The sequence below is a fragment of the Somniosus microcephalus genome, chromosome 2 (genome assembly GCF_052327205.1).
Source record: "Somniosus microcephalus isolate GS21.2 chromosome 2, FLI_Smic_1.0, whole genome shotgun sequence".
NCBI classification, from domain to species: domain Eukaryota; kingdom Metazoa; phylum Chordata; class Chondrichthyes; order Squaliformes; family Somniosidae; genus Somniosus; species Somniosus microcephalus.
The window spans coordinates 259,432,417-259,454,516 of NC_140988.1; the positions used below are offsets into that span (position 1 = coordinate 259,432,417).

The 22,100-nt window shown below is 42.5% G+C and overlaps 1 protein-coding gene across 1 annotated transcript in view; it reads right to left on the reverse strand.

Moving 5' to 3' along the window:
- ipo11 (importin 11) overlaps positions 1-22,100 on the reverse strand; it is an 880,228-nt gene that overhangs the window by 135,632 nt on the left and 722,496 nt on the right. The window contains exon 28 of the mRNA XM_085965921.1: positions 7,711-7,795. Within this exon, the coding sequence (XP_085822047.1) occupies positions 7,711-7,795 (85 nt within the window). The remainder of the gene's footprint in view (positions 1-7,710; positions 7,796-22,100) is intronic.

Genomic DNA, 22,100 nt, shown 5'->3' on the forward strand with positions numbered 1-22,100 from the left:
AAATTAGTTGCTGTGTTTACCTACAAAACATAGACCATACTTCAAATAATTAATTGGATGCGTATTGGGATGTCATCAGGATCTAATCCTACATAAATTAAATTTCTTCTCTTCTTGAAATTACTTTGTATACAGCAGAATGGCTAACTTTATATAGTCATAGAAGGATGTTGTATGCTTTATTTTTTGCATAAAGTCCAAAATTATTGAAAGAATCTTTTGATGTTATATTTCTTTGAAAGATGTTACTGAAGGTATTGTGGGAATTACGCACAAAATAGTTCATGCACTATAGTAATCTGGGATGTAATGTTTAAGTTATCCACCAGATGGAGCCAAATATTAAGGGATCACATTCACCAGTGTTTAAGGTAATGGGTCATGTAGTCAATGTCCCGGTACACCAGTTATTAAGGTAATGTGGCATTGCATTATGGGTATGACTCAGAGGTGAATCCTCCATCTTGCAGTAAGAAATTGTGTGCTTTGCCTGCAGCCTGTAAGATATGTTCCTCTGCTACACCGTGTAATAAACAGTTGGGTTTTGTTCCTTATATCTCGCTTATCTCAGTTTCTGACCTTACCACTCGGGTATCACATGCACCATAACAAAGTTCAGAGATATACAACTAAGAAGGCCCAAGTTTAAAATAAATGATGCAAAATACACTTCTATTACTGCAGTGCTCCTGGTCTAGTTTTAAATGTTTAGTTCACCCGTGTGGTAGCAATTCCAACATTATCTTTAGAGGGATTCCTCACAGTATGCAAGCCTTAGTGAAGATTTAATTATGCCATTCTTCAATAACATCTGTTCAAAAGTGGCACAACCATGATACAAACTCAATATTGGTAACAAGATCATTACAATTATTTTTTTAAGGTTTACTGTGGCTGTTGGAATGCAGCAAATATTTATAAACTCCAATTTAAACAAATATAGATAGCTAAATGTTTCTAATTTTTGTAAGATCTCAATATACTCTTTATGGCTAGATTTAAAGGGAAATATAGTATGGGGCAAGTACTACAAATTAAATTTACTGCTTATTAAGTAGCACATAATATTATGGGAAGAATGAATTGATAAGATAACCTTAGCTATATGACACCTCATGGAAGCTCTTATTCATTTATTTCAATGCAGTAGATGCACTGAAGTGATATGAAAAGATTTGCATTTATAAAGGTCTCAGTAACATCTCAAATGTCTGACATTGGCATACAATTACTTTGAAATGCACTGACTATAATAGACAAATGTAGCAAACATTTTGTATATGCCAAGGTTCTGCAGACAGCAACAAGATGAATGATCAGCTAATCTCTCTTGGTGGTGTTACTTGAGGGACAGAACTCTCTGCTTTTCTTCAAATAGTGCCATGGGACTTTAACATCCACCTGACCAAGTGGACAGGGCTTCAGTTTAGCCTCCGATGTGACAGTATCTCTTCAGTACTGCACTGAAATGTCAGCCTAGATTATGTGCTTAAGTGCTGCAGTGGGGCGCGAACCCACAACCTGATGCAGATGCAACAGCGCCACCAACTGAGCAAATTTGACAGACACGTAGGACAAGACACATGCCATATGTCCACTCCTCAATTCTAATTTTAATAAAATCTTCCTGTTTACAGATTGCTCACAGGTGACTTTATGTTACTAAAGAAATACTTGTTACTTTACATTCAGCAAGGTTATAACAACTTTCAATTTTTACCCTTTGTATTGTAAAATTCTCATTAGGAATGTAGTATGTAAGAACAACAGCCCATTCATTGCCAAATACTGCAGAAACTTCAAGTTTTAAATTGTCACAGAGAGAACATGAAATTACTTTCAAATACTTTAATAGTATAAAGAGGCAAAGGAATAACAGGGTTCCTAGTGAAGGTGGTTAATTCTGCTGAAATCTACACTTCCAACCAAAGCTAGCAGGGAACCTCCTTCTAGAACATGTTTAGCAGCATAATTGAAAATTGTAACCTTCCCATGAGGTGGAAAATGAACATAAGTATTCTCATAATCAAATCTGGAAATAGAAGCAAACTTGACTGCTATAGGCCAATTATCTTAAGAAACATTTCGGCAAAATTATACTCAGCATTGACAGACTGGGCTGATCTGCAGTGAGAAAAATAGCTGGATTTCAGGTTGGATTAATCAGCATTGATAACTTTTTTATCGTAACTTACCTAGTGAAAAGGTATCAATGTACAAACTAGTGAGAACTTTATAGAGCTAAAATAAGCTTCTGATAAAGCTAGATGGAGAATAACTCTGAATAATGAAGTCTGGCCCAAATGGATCTCAGTATAATTATCTCCTCACACAAACACAAAAAAGCGATTAATCAGTCAAAACAATACCAGAGGAAAGGCAAGTCTGTCTGCTAGCTCAATTACTGTTTAACACCTTTATATACATAGGATCTGTTTGAAATTGATTTCCATCCACCAAGAGTGGGTAATTTAGCAATGATCTTTTTCTTATATCGCTTTAATATTAATAATTGTCTCCCATTGTTGCCCAATTGTCATTTATACTGAGTGGCATATTCAGAAATAACTGAACAATTGTGCAATTGCTGAGGAGTTGTTCTGCAAATCAGGACATACCATTATGTTGGGGGAAGCTCTGTACAGGCCAGCAATAGCAAAAGCACATTGTTGGTCTGGGTGGGTGGCCAGAAGGGCAGATCTAAAAAAATGTCCAAAGTGGCAGTCATTTAGCTATGCTGATGGTAGCACCTAGGTAGTAGAGGCACCCAGCAACCCTCCTCCCACTTCCCACAAAGTGTGTTGGTGCTCAGACGGCACTGGTACTGGGTTGTTTCTGTTAGAGGCTATTCTCCATTGACATTTTTTTTTATTGGAGGCAAATTTTTTGTGTAAAGTGGGCATAACAGGAAGTAGTGCTGTTTTGAAATCATTGGAATCCTTATTAACCAATAGACCCCTATGTGCTGATGAGGGGAAATTCAGAACACCAGTAACTTTCACACAATGTGGAATCTCTTCCAGTGGGAAGCAGCTCTGCAATACAAGTGTGCCCTAAAACTAAATGAATTATGTGTTCACAAAATGGTTAATATAGTAACACAGCTTTCTGCTTTATGGACTACAGAGGAAATTCTACAGTTTGACGCAAGGAAGACCATTTACATGAAAGTGTGTTTGACAAACCTCTCTTTGTTTACAAATAAACAACACAATGGCATAAGTTGAATTGAAATACATCATATCACAGTGATGGAAATCTCAGACTGCTCTTCATGCTTTTATCTTACCACATGCTAAAAAAGATTTGGTAACACTTTCTCATGAATAGTATCCCTTTAATAAAAAGGTCTTCTGCATCCTTTTCTTCCCGAAGTCAAACTTAATAGGTTCCTTTATCTAATGAGAATATGTTCTGAAATTATGTGAAGAATAATACTACATTGGATATGTGGAACATTAGTGAACAGTGTTTGCAGTCTCTTTTTTTAGCTGCTAGATTAGCTTGGGTGATAAATGCCTTTAAAATGCTCTTTGAGCAAGAACAATACTGTGGTAAAGAACAATCATGAAACAATACTTCAATCTAATTATATCCATTTAGATAGATTGCTTTTTGTTAGTTTAGCAATACACAATGCAGTTATTAATCTGACTTTCATTTTGATTGCATTTGCAGAAAATATACTTGAACAGTGCAGAAATAAAGTCAGAGTTATATGTATTTTGTAACCATTTGAAATTAGGTTATGTGTGTTAAAACAATGTGTCAGGTACATTCAATTGCAAATATGATCTTCAGGCTTATACAGATGTACCTAATTTAACAATCATAACTGATGTCCTAGTATAAATGAAAGATGAAGCATTGGCAACATTTTAAAAATAATTTATTTGGATATTTGCTATTAGCTCCTTAAGATATTTTAGCCAGAAATCAAGGCTAATAGTTTTGTTGTGAAAAAATGATTATTTTATGGAGTTTAACAGGTAAGCACTTTGTTCATCTATAGTGGAGGGTTGGCAGGTGAGAGGGGGAGAATGCAAAAGAAAAAGCAACAGATTGGAAACAGTTAAGAGTAAGGGTGTCAATTGTTGGAGTTTCTTTTACATCATATGTTCCAGGTTCAGAGTCACTGGTCACTCCTGTAGATAGCTCTTGTATTATATAATTTTCAGCTCAATATCTAGGTAAGCGACAGCAAGATGCAGGGCATGACAGAGAACCCTAACTCTCCACACTGGCTGAAATATATCAAATGCCGTCTCTCTTTGGCAAGCAGGTTGAGTATGCACTCTTAATATACAGACTCAGAACCCAACAAGTCATTTTATTTATGTGAAAAATATAATTGAACAGTAAACAGTATAACATACATACATTTCTCTACTTTCCTTGATACCTAAAATAATAATGAAAATACCACTCACTTTCTCTCAAAACATAAACTTTAAAATAGCAACTTATTTTGTACCCTTTAGAAGAGGCCAGTTTAAATACTAGCTCACCTATTCTGCGAGCTGAACCTGAAACTTTAAAACACAGATCTGTTAGGCTGCTGCCTGCAAGACTAAAACTTATGTAGATGTAGACAGAATGGCCTACTCTTGCTCCTATTTCTTATGTTCTCATGGCACCCAATATAATTCCATAATAGGAGATCTCAGGTTGTCCGTCAAGGAAGACTGCAGCCAATGACTCTGTCTCCTTCTCAGAGTTTAACAGGTAAGCACTTTGTTCATCTATAGTGGAGGGTTGGCAGGTGAGCAGAGAGGGGGAGAACTTTCAATCAAACGTACTACTGTAGACTGCAACATGATTCTTTGTTCTGTGTCAATGTGGCATGGGACCACCACTGTATCCAAATCATTGCTATACACAGTGAACGGAAGTGGCCGCAGAACTGAACTCTGTGGGACACTACAAGCACTCTGAAAATCTGCCCTTAACTCCTACACTCCATTTTCTCCCTTCTAACCAATTTTTAATCCAGCTCGTTATCCTCCCCTTAATTCCATACTGCTTAATCATCGAGTAATCTGACATGGGATACCTTGTCAAAGGCATTCCTAATGTTCACGTACATTACATTTACTGCATTTCCCTCATCTATAAAGTCTGTTACTTCCTCAAAGAATTATTTGAGGTTTGCCAAGTACAATTGCATTTTGTTAAAATCCATGCTGGCTACTTCTATTTTCTCTTTATTATATAGATACATGGTAATTTAAATCTTAATTAAAAACTCTAAGTTTTCAATGATGTTAAACTAACTGGCCTGTAATTACCCAGATTAGGTCTATCTCTTTTTTAAGAATTAAGTACTACACTGGCCATTCTCTATACCTCCGGCACATATCCACACTCAATTGAGCCCTGCAACATATCTTCAAGGGCCTTGACAATTGTGTTCCTTAGCTAAAACTTTCCTTTTATCCATCATCTCACCTTGCTCTCAAACACTTCAGGATTCACCTCCTCTCCAATATCCTTCTCTTTAGGTAAATACTAATGCATACTTACTAAATACCTCTGCCATTTTTTGATCACAATCTACAAATTGACAATCCTCTCAGCACAGAGGTCCCCCCCTCAGTTTCAACAATTCTTTTATATTTTTTCCTCATACTCTGTCTTAGCTTTTCTTATCTTGCTATTAACCTCTTATTTTCTCATATTCTCCTTTAGCATTATTATAATTATTATTGGGCCAGAATTTGCGGTGGGTAATAACAGCAAACGAACAGCATTCTCTGTTATTACCCCTTTGAAACTGGCCGCAACTTTAGGATGTAGTGTGTGCGCATCTTAACGCGCAAATCCTGAAGTTGCGGTCAGTCATTCACTGCTCCGACACTGGCTTCGCTGTGTCCCCCTCCGCCCCCACCATATCAGTGTAATCTGTGAAATCAGGGAAACTGACAAACTTTGGCTTTTTCACGGTAATATCGCTGTTAAATATCCCATTAAAAGTTAGACCCTTTTGGATTAGGTGTAACTGGGGTTTTAACAGTGTATTGACTGCTAAACAAACGTTATGGCCCTGAAAAACTAATTTTAATTTTGTGGAGTGTCAATTTTTAAATTTAAAAAAAAGTTTGATCATCTTTACTTCAGGTTTACCTTTTGCCCATGCGAGAGCCCCAATCTTTTTTTTGCTCACTAACATTTTTTTTAAAAGTTAGAATAAAAGGAGCTTATTCACTTCCCGGTCTGTGAGAATTCTGCATTGTGATTAGCTGCAAAACATACTGTTGCTCTACAGTCTTATATGTTAATCTCTCCTTGCACCCTAGTTCACCTCTCATCTTTCTAAAATCTGTCCTCATCCAATTTGGTGTTTTAACTTTTGTAATAACTTTTTCCCTTTTAGTTGGATCTTAAACACGACAATATTGTGATTATTACTCCCAAGGTGCTCACCCAAATTTAGCTCATCTCCCTGTTCTATTTTAGCACACATAACCAGAGCTAGAAATGCCTCCGTCCTTGTAGGTTTACTAACATACTGTTTGAGGAAGGAGTCCTGCATACATTTAAGGAATTACATTCTCTTTTCTCCATTTACTCCTTCTCTATCCCTATTGAAGAAAGGCCGGTTTCATTGAAGGATTGTACTACATTTTAAAATTCCATCACTGGCAATTGAATATCTTACTTGAGCATGCCTTGTTTCGTGGCTTCATTCATGATTGTAATACATAAGGTACCACAAATAATTCATGGCTGCAAAAAGCTTGACTGGATGTTACATATACTTGTCAGCAGCCAAAAGCCATTTAACTTTGATAACGAGAGCAGAATGAATACACTGATTTTATAATCCAACTGTCCAAATCCTTTTATTATATACAATAAATTTAGATCTATCCAGTGCCAAGAACATAGTCTCTATACTTGATAGCGCTGTATATATTCTTCTGCATTTGAAATTTGCTTTTGCCATGCACCATTCTGTGAATACCTGTAACTGGACAACTAAGCAACCTATTCCCATGCTTCTGCCTTTGGTTTGTCTGAATCTGAGCACCTGGAGGTGCATAAGAATCGCCCAGCATAAATACACTTCCAGAGTGGAGAATCACCTTGTCGATACACTGTGCAGCTGAACCATGGTTGGGAACTCACTGAATAGGGGGAATGATAATGAAAAGACGACACTCTAATACTCCATTGCGCAAACTGGTAATACACCAAGATACTGTACAGTTTGTAAACCAGGTATCTAAAGGCTTGCTTTCAAAACCTTACATTGCTAAAACTCCCCTGACGGCTCAGCAAGGTTATCCAATTCGTGGCTGAGCTACATAGTCCAGGAAGGCCCTATCAGGCAATCTGTGCTTAGTTAACTGATTTGAGCCAGGGTACGTGGACTTTGTGAGAACCGGATTTAACTCACCTGTAATGTCCCAGTTAGCCTCATGAAACTCACTGTCAAGGCTCACACATGACTAAAGGTCACTTGGACAAGGTACCTTGATGATGACAGATGCCTGTGGGGGGTCACAGGAGTCACACCTTTAAGTGTGGTATGTGATGGGACAGGAGGAGAAAATTGGTAAGAAAAAAAAACACCTAAAAAAATCCAATAATATTTTTAGCATCTTGTTAAAGTGTAAAGTTTTTATATTTGTTAACTATTTACTTCTTTCAGTTAATACTCTCTAACTGAACTAACTTTCTGTGACAGATTGTAAAACATCTACTTACAAGCTTCTTCCTCTTGTCTTGTTCAGTTGGGGGTTCTTCATCTTCACTTACTTTTTGCTCTTCAAAATGTGACATCACCATACAGCTATGTTTAAGGAATAAACGTGAGTATTTAATATTGTAATGAAAGTTCCAGTAATCACAAAAATGACTTTTTATTACAGGTATATCACTTCATAATCAAAATCAACAAACCAACTATACATAACTGATATCAAGTACCTTAATCTACTTCAGTATGGCTACGCAATTAAATATTACATATTTGTACCATTTTCATTTTATAATCTTCATAAATTTTGACAGCATCTTATAACTAAAATGGGGTGGTATTAGTATTTTGGAGAAGATAAACTAGAAAGATTTTTGATAGGTTTATATTTTAAATAACTGTAATCTGTTAATGGGAAAGAGTCACTCTGAGTGCACTCTGCAGCCTTGTGGGTCACTCTTGTCTGGCCTGTCCAGTTCTAGTCCCACTAGACATGATCAATAATATCAGAGTTACAAAACAGGATTTTTCTCCTGAGTTATGCTAGTTTGCATTGGGACATTACCAGTGGGTGGGAGTGGAAAAATGGACAGGAATCTGTTTCCATTGGATCACTGCCCATATTTATGGAGTGATAATGTGATAATGGAGTGGCAAAATCATTCTGTGCTCGTCAACACTGGACTATAGGAATACTGGCACTCAACAGGCATCCAGTATTGCTAGGATATGCACAACGGCATCAGTAACTGTTTGCATTATTGAGCTCGACACTATAGGGACAATATTGAGGCTTTGGAGAGGGTACAACATATATTCACTAGAATGCTGCCTGGTATGAGGAAATACAAAGAGGAAGAAAGACTTGAAAAATTGAGGCTTTATTGTGTTAGAACAGTGCAGATTACAGGACAATGTGATAGAATGTGTAAAATGATGGAGGAATGGGACAGGGTAGCTAGAAGCAGGCTGTGTCCAGTAGTTGAGGAGTCAAGAACAAGGGGCCGTAGATACAAAATTAAATGTAAACGATTTAGAACAGAAAGCAGGAATAATGTCTTTTACACAGAGAGTCATGAGGCTGTGGAAATCACTTCCAGGGTTAGGTGGAATACTTCAGCAGTTTTGTCACTTCAGCTGTTTTAATTCTGTTCCCTTACGCTTTTGGATATTAAACTGAAGTCCAATTATATTATTAGTACCCACTGGCTGGGAAATTTCTCGGATGTGCTCCCACTTCGCCAGCGTTACTTTGCTGGAAGTGCGGCAGAAACCCTGTTTACACATATAAACGGGGTTTTCACCATAATTCTGGCGAAGTAATATCGGTGAAGCGTGAGCAAATCCAAGGAAAGCCAGCCACTATGACAGTATAATCCAGTAGTTCTCAAACTTTTTTGGTTGAAGGACCCCCTTTCAAATAGATTAGTAATCATGGACCCCTCTTCTAAATTATAATACTGTATAATGCTCATAAAATGAAAGTGCTGCATGTAAAGAGTGTTTTAATAATGCTTTTAAGGACACAGGTATTTACTTACAGATATCAGTGAGATGGGTGGGCCTGCTTCTCACACCAGTTCTGGGTACTCCGCCGCAACAGGTGACCATTAGCCACTTAGTGCTGGACAGGTTTTAAAGCTGGCTGGCCCAGGTGAGTGAGGCCACAAGCACCCATGCACATGCTGGGATGCTGCTGGAAGCATGACTCACCGCCACACTGTCCCACTGGCATGTTCTGTAACAGCTGCACTGTGGGATTGTACAGGTTTGCGTCAACATATTCAGGCACGTGTTTGAAGGGCTCCGCAAGCGCTCTGATCACATGACAGGCGGCGCCAGGGAGAGGAATCGGCTCGACGGGCAGGGAGCACTCGTTGCAAAGTGAGAGCTGTGGGCCTCTGTGAGGAGGCGGGCCCAGCCATTGAGAATAATTTGCATGAACTGATTCAGTGTCAGATTTATAAAGAGGAGCAGGCTTGAAATTACCTCCGGTCGCGGACCCCCCTGGAACATCTCTAAGGACCCCCGGGGTCCGTGACCCCAGTTTGAGGTACATTGGTGCAATCAACTTCACTGAAAGGAAAACTGTGGGCATCTCCTCTTTGGGTTGGGGGTGTTAGCCAAGCACATGATGAACACCTGTAATCCGAAAACTCAGGCATGCCCTGCAAATATAGAATCCGCTGTGGACGGAACTAGAATGGCTCTGTGGTCAGGTTGTTTGGGGATGGAACAGGGAATAATGAATTGTTGGGATGCTTTGGAGGAGGTATTATTCTGCCACTGGAAACAGTTTCTCCTTATTTACTCAAACCCATTCATGATTTTGAACATCTCTATCAAATCTCCTCTTAATTTTCTCTGCTCCAAGTTGCGAGTCTAACCACCACCCCTTGACATTCAATGGCATAACCATCACCGATACCCCCCAACCATCATCATCCTGGGGGGGGACCACCATTAACCAGAAACTTAACTGGACCAGCCACATGAATACTGTGGCTACAAGAGAAGGTCAGAGGCTGGATATTCTGCGGAGAGTGTCTCACCTCCCGACTCCCCAAAGGTTTTCCACCATCTACAAGGCACAAGTCCCGAGTGTGATGGAATACTCTCCACTTGCCTGGATGAGTGCAGCTCCAACAACACTCAAGAAGCTCGACACCATCCAGGACTAAGCAGCCCGCTTGATTGACAACCCATCCACCACCTTAAACATTTAGTCCCTCCACCACTGGCGCACCGTGGCTGCAGTGTGTACCATCTACAAGATACACTGCAGCAATTCACCAAGGCTTCTTCGCTAGCACCTCTCAAACCTGTGACCTCATCCACCTAGAAGGACAAGGGCAGCAAGCGCATGGGAACACCACCACCTCCAAGTTCCCCTCCAAGTCACACACCATCCTGACTTGGAAATATATCGCCGTTCCTTCATCGGCGCTGGGTCAAAATCCTGGAACTCCCTCCCTAACAGCACTGTGGGGGTACCTTCACCACACGGACTGCAGCGGTTCAAGAATGCGGCTCACCACCACCTTCTCGAGGGCAATTAGGGATGGACAATAAATGCTGGCATTGCCAACAATGCCCACATCCCAGGAACGAATTTTTAAAAAAGAACCCAGCTTTCCAGTCTCTCCACATAACTGAAGTCCCTCATCCTTGGTACCGTTCTAGCAAATCTCTTCTGCACCCTCTTCAAGGCCTTGGCATCTTTCCTAAATGTGGTGACCAGAAGTAGAAACATAGAAAATATAGAAACATAGAAAAATAGGAGCAGGAGTAGGCCATACGGCCCTTCGAGCCTGCTCCGCCATTCAATATGATAATGGCTGATCCTCTCTCTCAATGCCATATTCCTGCTCTCTCCCCATACACATTGATGCCTTTTGTGTCTAGAAATCTATCTATCTCCTTCTTAAATATATTCTGTGACTTGGCCTCCACAGCCTTCTGTGGTAAAGAATGCCAAAGATTCACCACCCTCTGAGTGAAGAAATTTCTCCTCATCTCAGTCCTAAATGTCCTACCCCTTATCCTGAAACTGTAACCCCTCGTTCTAGATCCCCCAGCCAGGGAAACATCCTCCCTGCATCCAGTCTATCTAGCCCTGTCAGAATTTTATGCGTTTCAATGAGATCCGCTCTCATTCTTCTAAACTCTAGTGACTACAGGCCGAGTCGACCCAATCGCTTCGCATATGACAGTCCTGCCATCCCAGGAATCAGTCTGGTGAACCTTCGCTGCACTCCCTCTATGGCAAGTATATCCTTTCTTAGGTAAGGAGACCAAAACTGCACACAGTACTCCAGGTGTGGTCTCACCAAGGCCCTGTATAACTGTAGTAAGACATCCTTGCTCCTGTACTCAAATCCTCTTGTAATGAAGGCCAACATCGAGTTCAACAATTTCAGCTCATAACCTCGGCCCCCATTACACATTTTTTCTTGTAATTTTTCCACTCCTTTCCCCCCCCCCCCTTTCCTTTTGTTTCTCTCTCACACCTGGCAGCTATCTCTTGCCCTGCCAGTACACTTCACACCTAATCTCAGCCTATTACCATCTCGTCTAGCTCTTTTGTTTCTTTCACTTCTTTTGTCCGATCGCAGCCCTGCCTTCGATCTATTTTCTTTTCTTTCCAGTTTTGAAGAAGGGTTCGACCCGAAACTTCAACTCAAATTTCTCTCCACGGATGTTGCCTGACCTGCTGAGTTTTTCCATCTTTTTCTGTTGTTATTTCGGATTTCCAACATCTGCAGTATTTTGCTATCATACCATTTGCCTTCCTAACTGCTTGCTGCACCTGCATGTTTGCTTTCAGTGACTGGTGTACAAGGACACCCAAGTCCCTCTGGACATCAACATTTCCATAGGGAAAAAAAGTTTCATAATTATATTGGCACTGGTCACAAGACTAATAAGCTATGGCATACCCTTTTAAAAAGGTGTCCTCACTTAACATTTTAATTACAAAACAGTTTTTAAATCTTTTTGTCTGAGAATGATATTCACATAAGTAGCCATCCTGCTGCAGATTGGTTCCATGTATGTGATTTTGCCATCAACGATGGTAATCTACCTGTTTCCACTTAAAAGAATAGCAGATGGATTCAGCTATCACTATACATTTTGGACCCTGTTTTCTGCATCAACCAACTGCAGTCAATTAAAAGTATATCATTGTGAAATTAATGTACAGCTGTTCTGAATTCATTCACAATAAAACAGAAGCTATACTGAAGGGTTATTAACTTGAAAAAAAGCTATTAATTTCAGATTACCAGAGTAGAGTCTTAAATTGCCCAGATCCCACATCTGAATCTGCGGCTATGTGAATTTTAGAGCAGTTTTTCAGAATCAGTGATACCTCAAGATTACACTTTCCTTTTTAGATTTAATGTACGATAAAAATAATGCAATATGAGTCAGAGTCCAGCAATACTGTACATTAATGTTCCTGCTGGTAGAATATAGTTCTTTTGTACATCCAATTCTACAGCACCTTGTGTGTTTACCACTGAACAGAAATGAATGTAATATTACTGAAATAAACCTGTCACTTCATTATAATACTAATAAATCAACTTGTCATTTCAGACGCAACAGCAAAGGAAAACCTTGAATTGTTTGGTCTATAACCGTTGGCCTGATGTGATGCAGCAATTGCATTTCCATCATGCTTAATGCAGAACATAAACTTTTAGTGCACCAAATTTTATAAAGCAAATAAAATACAGAATAATGGATATCTGGAGGTGACTATTTGTATTCTTATTTATTATGCTTTATTGTAACATATAATCTTTGGATTAAATGGGAACAGTTTCGTTTTCAGACTTTTACTTTTGTTAGCAGTGGAGCTCATGTCAAACATTGATAAACAGGGCACTCCATGCAGTTGATGTGTGATGTGGCTTTATTGAAGGAACAAAGACTGTGAAATTGGGATCTAATTACCACAAAATAACGTTTGGTTTTACTTACTTACAGTCAACTGCTGTCGTGAAGCATTAAACAACAACAACTTGTATTTATATAGCGCCGTTAACGTAGTACAACGTCCCAAGGCGCTTCACAGGTGTATTGTAAGACAAAAAATTTGACACCGAGGCACATAAGGAGAAATTAGGGCAGGTGACCAAAAGCTTGGTCAAAGACATAGGTTTTAAGGAGCGTCTTAAAAGAGGAAAGAGAGGTAAAGAAGCGGAGAGTTTAGGCAGGGAATTCCAGAGCTTAGGGCTGAGGCAACAGAAGGCAAGGGCACCAATTTTTAAGTGATTAGAATTAGGGATGCTCAAGAGTGCAGAATTAGAGGAGCGCAGATATCGGGGGTGGGGGGGGGGGGGTTGTGGGGCTGAAGGGATTACAGAGATAGGGAGTGCAAGGCCATGGAGGGATTTGGAAACAAGGATGAGAATTAAAGTGCATCAGGCCCAATATGCAATACTGGGTAGGCCCCACAGCGGCGGCGGACCTGGGTGAAGCAGCGGCGGAGCTAACTTAAACCAAGGCGGCAGCAGCAGGTAGGCCCCACAGTGGCGGCGGACCTGGGTGAAGCGGCAGAGCTAACTTAAACCGAGGCGGCAACAGCAGGTAGGATTACCAATCTCAGAGCGGGAGAGAAAGGAGTAAAAAGTAATCAAAGTGTGACATCACCAGAAAGCAGGTAAGTGATTGGTTGGTGAGTATTTCTCTCTTTCTCCTTTTTTCCAAACTTAAACTCTGGTTTATAGTTTCTAAGCTCTCTGTGGTGTAGCGGGGACTGTTGGTAAACAAGGGCCCTTGAGTATACCATTTAATTATAGTGTAATTGGTGGGATTGATTTGATTTAATTTAATTTTAATTAATTAAAGGGTAAGTCATGGCAGCACACTTCGGCCCCGTAGTATGCTCCTCCTGTGCAATGTGGGAAATCACGGGCACTTCCTGTGTCCCTGACGACCATGTGTGCAGGAAGTGTATCCAGCTGCAGCTACTGGCAGAACGCATTGCGGTGCTGGAGCTGCAAATGGATTCATACTGGAGCATTCGCGATGCTGAGGACGTCATGGATAGCACATGTAATCAGTTGGTCACACCGCAGGTAAAGGTTGCACAGGCAAAAAAGGGAATGGGTGACCACCAAGCAGAGTAGTAGGCGCAGGCAGGTAGTGCAGGAGTCCTCTGTGGCCATCCCCCTCTCAAACAGATATACCGCTTTGGATATTGGTGAGGGGGATGGCTTATCAGGGGGAGGCAACAGCAGCCAACTTCCTGGCACCGTGAGCGGTTCTGCTGCACAGGACGGGAGAAAAAGAGGGGTAGAGCTATAGTGATAGGGGATTCTATTGTAAGGGGAATAGATAGGCGTTTCTGCGGCCGCAAACAAGACTCCAGGATGGTGTGTTGCCTCCCTGGTGCAAGGGTCAAGGATGTCTCGGAGCGGCTGCAGAACATTTTGGAAGGGGAGGGTGAACAGCCAGTTGTCGTGGTGCATATAGGTACCAAAGATATAGGTAAAAAAACAGGATGAGGTCCTAAAAGCTGAATATCGGGAGTTAGGAGGTAAATTAAAAAATAGGACCTCAAAGGTAATAATCTCAGGATTGCTACCAGTGCCACGTGCTAGTCAGAGTAGAAATAGAAGGATACTTCAGATGAATACGTGGCTAGAGGAATGGTGCCAGGGGGAGGGATTCAAATTCCTGGGACATTGGAACCGGTTCTGGGGGAGCTGGGACCAGTACAAACCGGACGGTTTGCACCTGGGCAGGACCGGGACCAATGTCCTAGGGGGAGTGTTAGCTAGTGCTCTGGGGGAGGGTTTAAACTAAAATGGCAGGGAGTTGGGAACCTGAGCAGGGAGACAGGGGAAAGGGAATCAAGGATAGAAGCAAAAGACAGGAAGGAGAAAAACAAAGGTGGCAGTCAGAGAAATCAAGGGTTTAAATCAAACATGGCCACTGTAAATAATAATTCTAAAACGTCTAAGAGTGTTAAAAAAACAAGCCTGAAGGCTTTGTGTCTGAATGCGAGGAGCATTCGTAATAAGGTGGATGAATTAACTGCGCAAATAGAGGTAAACGAATATGATATGATTGGGATTACAGAAACATGGCTCCAGGGTAACCAAGGCTGGGAACTCAACATCCAGGGGTATTCAATATTCAGAAAAGATAGGCAAAAAGGAAAAGGAGGTGGGGTAGCATTGCTGGTTAAAGAGGGGATTAACACAATTGTAAGGAAGGACATTAGCTCTGATGATGTGGAATCTGTATGGGTAGAACTGAGAAATACCAAGGGGCAGAAAACGTCAGTGGGAGTGGTATATAGACCCACAAACAGTAATGCGGAGGTTGGGGATGGCATTAAAAGGGAAATTACAGAAGCGTGCAATAAGGGCACAGCAGTGATCATGGGTGACTTTAATCTACATATAGATTGGGCTAACCAAATTAGTAACAATACTGTGGAGGAGGAATTCCTGGAGTGTATACGGGATGGTTTCCTGGACCAATATGTCGAGGAACCAACTGGAGATCAGACCATCTTAGACTGGATATTATGTAATGAGAAAGGATTAATTAGCAATCTTGTTGTGTGAGGTCCCTTGGGTCGGAGCGATCATAATATGATAGAATTCTTCATTGAGATGGAGAGTGAAGTATTTGACTCAGAGACTAGGGTCCTAAATTTAAATAAAGGAAACTACGATGGTATGAGGCGCGAGTTGGGTAGGATTGATTGGGGCATGTCACTCAAAGGGTTGACGGTGGATAGGCAATGGCAAACATTCAAAGATCGCATGGGTGAACGACAGAATTTGTTCATCCCAGTTTGGCATAAAAATAAAACAAAAAAGGTGACTCAACCGTGGCTAACAAGGGAAATTAGGGATAGCATAAGATCCAAGGAGAGGACATATAAATTGGTCAGAAAAAGCAGTAAACCTGAGGATTGGGAGCAGTTTAGGATTCAGCAAAGGAGGACAAAGGGATTAATTAAGAGGGGGAAAATAGAGTATGAGAGTAAGCTCGCAGGGAACATAAAAACTGACTGTAAAAGCTTTTATAGATATGTGAAGAAAAAAAGATTGGTGAAGTCAAGCGTAGGTCCCTTGCAGTCAGAATCAGGGGAATGTATAATGGGGAACAAAGAAATGGCAGACCAATTAAATACATACTTTGGCTCTGTCTTCACAAAGGAGGACACAAATAGCCTCCCAGAGATGTCGGGGAACATAGGGTCTAATGAGAGGGAGGAACTGAATGAAATCAATATTTGTAGGGAAATGGCGTTACGGAAATTGACGGGATTGAAGGCCGATAAATCCCCAGGGCCTGATAATCTACATCCTAGGCTACTTAAGGAAGTGGCACTAGAAATAGTAGATGCATTGATGGTCATCTTCCAAAATTCGATAGACTCTGGAACAGTACCCATGGATTGGAGGGTAGCTAATGTTGCCCCACTATTCAAAAAAGGTGGGAGAGAGAAAACAGGGAATTATAGACCGGTAAGCCTGACATCGGTAGTGGGGAAAATGCTAGAGTCCATTATAAAAGATGTAAAAGGACTACAGATCACTAACCCACTCAAGTCGACCTACAACACAGACTACGCTGAGAGACTCTGCCGTCGTACCTCTCGCACACTCCTCAACCATCTCGTACACCAGCTCTACAGCAGACGCCGCAACCTCGAAACCGAGATGGAGTCCATGTTCTCAGCCTGTGCTCAGGACGCAGCAGACCAGCTACGAGACACCGCCAAACAAACAAGGCAACGGAACTATGCTACCTACATGCACACCAAGAACAGGAAGCTTGAGAAACTTGGCATCACCAGCAGCAGCAACCAAGCCTCCCCCGGTACCACAGTTGAAACCACAGGGAAATCCATCGTCAACCTGTCCGACCACACCCTTCAACCAGACGAAATTGAAGTTCTCAGCCGAGGGCTCAATTTCTGCCCCACCACCAAAATGGACCCCATCGGTCTCGCGGCAGACACAGAGGAATTCATCAGGAGAATGAGGCTCCGGGAATTCTTCCACAAATCCCAAGATGTCAGCAGCGAACCCAATGAGACAATCAATGATCCGGAACAGCAGACAGAGGGATCCGCAGTGCAGCAACCGAAGAAGAAAGAGTCAAATTGGACCCCTCCGGAGGGTCGCTGCCCTAAGCTTGACATGTATGCTCAAGCTGTCAGGAGATGCATCAACGCCAGATTCATCAGCCGCACTCACAAGACAGTCCAGAATGTCACCCGAGCACAACGCAACGCCATCCACGCTCTCAAGACCAACCGCAACATCGTCATCAAACCAGCAGACAAAGGAGGTGCCATCGTCATACAGAACAGAACGGACTATTGCAAAGAAGTATACCGACAACTGGACAACCAGGAACACTACAGACAGTTACCCGCAGATCCGACCAAAGAACACACCCGCCAACTCAACAGACTGATCAAAACCTTCGATCCAGACCTTCAAAGCATCCTACATGCTCTCATCCCACGTACTCCCCGCGTGGGAGACTTCTACTGCCTCCCAAAGATACACACAGCCAACACACCTGGACGTCCTATCGCATCAGGCAACGGAACCCTGTGTGAGAACCTCTCTGGATATGTCGAGGGCATCCTGAAACACATCGTACAGGGAACCCCCAGCTTCTGTCGCGACACTACAGACTTCTTACAGAAGCTCAGCACCCACGGACCAGTTGAACCAGGAACACTCCTCGCCACGATGGACGTCTCGGCACTCTACACCAGTATCCCCCACGATGACGGCATCGCTGCGACAGCCTCAGTACTCAACACCAACAACAGCCAATCTCCAGACGCCATCCTACAACTCATCCGCTTCATCCTTGACCACAATGTCTTCACCTTCGACAACCAGTTCTTTACCCAAACACACGGAACAGCCATGGGGACCAAATTCGCACCCCAATACGCAAACATCTTCATGCACAAGTTCGAGCAAGACTTCTTCGCTGCACAGGATCTCCAACCAACGCTATACACCAGATACATCGACGACATTTTCTTCCTATGGACCCACGGCGAAGAATCACTGAAAAGACTACACGATAACATCAACAAGTTCCATCCCACCATCAAACTCACCATGGACTACTCCTCAGAATCAGTCTCATTCCTGGACACACGAATCTCCATCAAAGACGGACACCTCAGCACTTCACTCTACCCCAAGCCCACGGACAACCTCACGATGCTTCACTTCTCCAGCTTCCACCCTAACCACGTTAAAGAAGCCATCCCCGATGGACAAGCCCTGCGAATACACAGGATCTGCTCAGACGAGGAGGAACGCGATGGACACCTACAGACACTGAAAGACGCCCTTGTAAGAACGGGATATGACGCTCGACTCGTCGATCGACAGTTCCGACGGGCCACAGTGAAAAATCGCATAGACCTCCTCAGAAGACGAACACGGGACACAACCAACAGAGTACCCTTCGTCGTCCAGTACTTCCCCGGAGCGGAGAAGCTACGCCATGTTCTTCGCAGCCTTCAACATGTCATCGATGACGACGAACACCTCGCTAAGGCCATCCCCACGCCTCCACTACTCGCTTTCAAACAGCCGCCTAACCTCAAACAGACCATCGTTCGCAGCAAATTACCCAGCTTTCAGGAGAACAGCGACCACAACACCACACAACCCTGCCACAGCAACCTCTGCAAGACATGCCAGATCATCAACACAGATACCATCATCACACGTGAGGACACCACCCACCAGGTACATGGTATATACTCATGTGACTCGGCCAACGTTGTCTACCTCATACGTTGCAGGAAAGGATGCATGGTACATCGGCGAGACCATGCAGACACTGCGACAACGGATGAACGGACACCGTGCAACAATCACCAGGCAGGAGTGTTCCCTCGCAGTCGGGGAACACTTCAGCAGTCAAGGACATTCAGCCTCCGATCTTCGGGTAAGCATTCTCCAAGGTGGCCTTCGAGACACACGACAACGCAAAATCGTCGAGCAGAAACTGATGGCCAAGTTCTGCACCCATGAGGACGGCCTCAACCGAGATCTTGGGTTCATGTCACGCTACATGTAACCCCACCTGATGCAGGGTCATCCAGACTCGAGTCGACATTGGCTTGTTCTCTCTACACAGTTGCGGCCGGACCTGCTGTGATTTCCAGCCAAAAAAAATGTTTTTTGTCTTTTTTTGTTTTTCATACAGACCCCAGCATCTGCAATATTTGACCCCTTGTGACCCCACCTCATTGTTCTTTGATGTAATGTTTCCCTGACTGACCTGTTTGGACACCATTCACACCTTTGACTGCTGTGATTATCTCTCTGCCGAGGTGTGATAAATGGCAGTTGGAAAGGTTACCTGTAAACATCTGACATGATTCTCTGACTATATAAGCTGTGTCTTTATGCATTTCTCCACTTTACCTGAAGAAGGAGCAGCGCTCCGAAAGCTTGTGATTTCAAATAAAGCTGTTGGACTATAACCTGGTGTTGTGTGACTTCTTACATTTGTCCACCCCAGTCCAACTCCGGCATCTCCACACCAAAAGTTGTAATGGCAGAGCACTTGGAAAACAGTGACAGGATTGGACAAAGTCAACATGGATTTACAAAAGGTAAATCGTGCTTGACTAATCTACTGGAATTTTTTGAGGATGTAACTGGTAAAATAGATAAGGGAGAACCAGTGGATGTGGTGTATTTGGACTTTCAGAAGGCTTTCGATGAGGTCCCGCATAAGAGATTAGCATGTAAAGTTAAGGCACCTGGGATTGGGGGCAAGGTATTGACTTGGATAGAGAACTGGTTGGCAGACAGAAAGCAAAGAGTTGGAATAAACGGGTCTTTTTCCGAGTGGCAGGCAGTGACTAGTGGGGTACCGCAGGGATCGGTCCTAGGACCCCAGCTATTCACAATATATACTAATGATGATCTAGATGAGGGAACTAGATGTAATATCTCCAAGTTTGCAGACGACACAAAGCTGGGTGGACGTGTGTGCTGTGAGGAGGATGCCGAGAAACTCCAGTATGATTTGGACAGGTTGGGTGATTGGGCAGAAGCTCGGCAGATGCAATATAATGTGGATAAATGCGAGGTTATCCGCTTTGGTGTCACAAACAGGAAGGCAGATTATTATCTGAATGGCAATAGATTCGGAGAAGGGGAAGTGCAACGAGACCTGGGTGTCCTTGTGCACCAGTCGCTGAAGGTAAGCATGCAGGTGCAGCAGGCGGTTAAGAAGGCAAATGGTATGTTGGCCTTCGTAGCGAGAGGGTTTGAGTACAGGAACAAGGATGTCTTGCTGCAGTTGTACAGGGCCTTGGTGAGACCACATCTGGAGTATTGTGTGCAGTTTTGGTCGCCTTATCTGAGGAAGGATGTTCTTGCCGTGGAGGGAGTGCAGTGAAGATTCACCAGGCTGATACCTGGGATGGCAGGAATGACGTATGAGGAGAGATTGGGTCGATTGGGCTTATACTCGCTGGCGTTTAGAAGAATGAGAGGGGATCTCATTGAAACTTATAAAATTCTAACAGGACTAGGCAGACTAGATGCAGGAAGGATGTTCTCAATGGCCGGGGAGTCCAGAACCAGGGGTCACAGTCTAAGGATAAGGGGTAAGCCATTTAGGACAGAGATGAGAAGGAATTTCTTCACCCAGAGTGGTGAACCTGTGGAATTCTCTACCACAGAAGGCAGTAGAGGCCAATTCATTAAATATATTCAAAAAGGAGTTAGATATATTTCTTAAGGCTAAAGGGATCAAGGGATATGGAGAGAAGGCAGGGGCAGGGTACTGAATTTAGATGCTCAGCCATGATCTCATTGAATGGCGGAGCAGGCTCGAGGGGCCGAATGGCCAACTCCTGCTCCTATCTTCTATGGTACTGAAAAAGTACTTTAAAATCCTGATTTTGCAAAAATGGTGTTGAGGTGCTCCATGGCACAGTTGAGCCTGCACTGGCAGTGAAGAGGGCAGGCCACTATGAATTATGCGATGGGAGTGTCTCCCCTTAATGTCAATAGGTGAACAGTACATCAAAAGATTACTGGAGAACTTTGACTGCAGCCTACTTACCTGGGGGGGATGGGGGGGGGCGGGGGGGGGAGGGAGAAATCTTGTGAGGCAGCAGCTCCTTAAGGTGTGCAACTTGCAATTGAAGGGGAAGATATATTGGTGGTAGGAAAATAAACTAATTGCGCACAATAATATATGCTTTCTTTAATGCTGTAGAGTTTAAGATCCTGCTGCAGGAGGTGCAATTTGGGGCTGAGGACGACTCTTCACAAAAGTAAAGGTGCAAACTGCTTAGAGGGAGATCACTGGTGGAGTCAAAGCATAAGAACATAAGAATTAGGAGCAGACCATACAGTCCCTCGAGCCTGCTCCGCCATTCAATAAGATCATGGGCCCAGAAATTCACGTCTCTCCACGGGTGAGTACACACAGGGTACTCACCCGTAAGCCCAATGGAAGTGCCGGTTTCCTGCATGCACTGCGCATGCGCGGGAAACTGGCACTTCCATTCCCCTGAAAGAAGGGGTTCAGAAGTTGAACGCGTGCACATCGAACTTACGTTTTTTTTGCAGCTTTTCCCGGGAGGGTAAGTCTCCAGAAGTTAGACATGTAAAAAGCAGTCGCAAGGCCTGCTTTTTACAAGGTAAGTGGTGAATTAATTAAAATTAAAACATTTTTCCCCACAGGTTTATTATTTTGACATACTTTAAAGAAAGGTAAGTTTATTTTTTAGCCCCGTTAGAAAATGTAATTAATTTTTTCAAAAATTTAAATTATTGTTTAAATTAGTTATTTCATGTAATTTATGGTTTATTTTAAAAATGTGATTAAAAAAAAAGTATTTGAA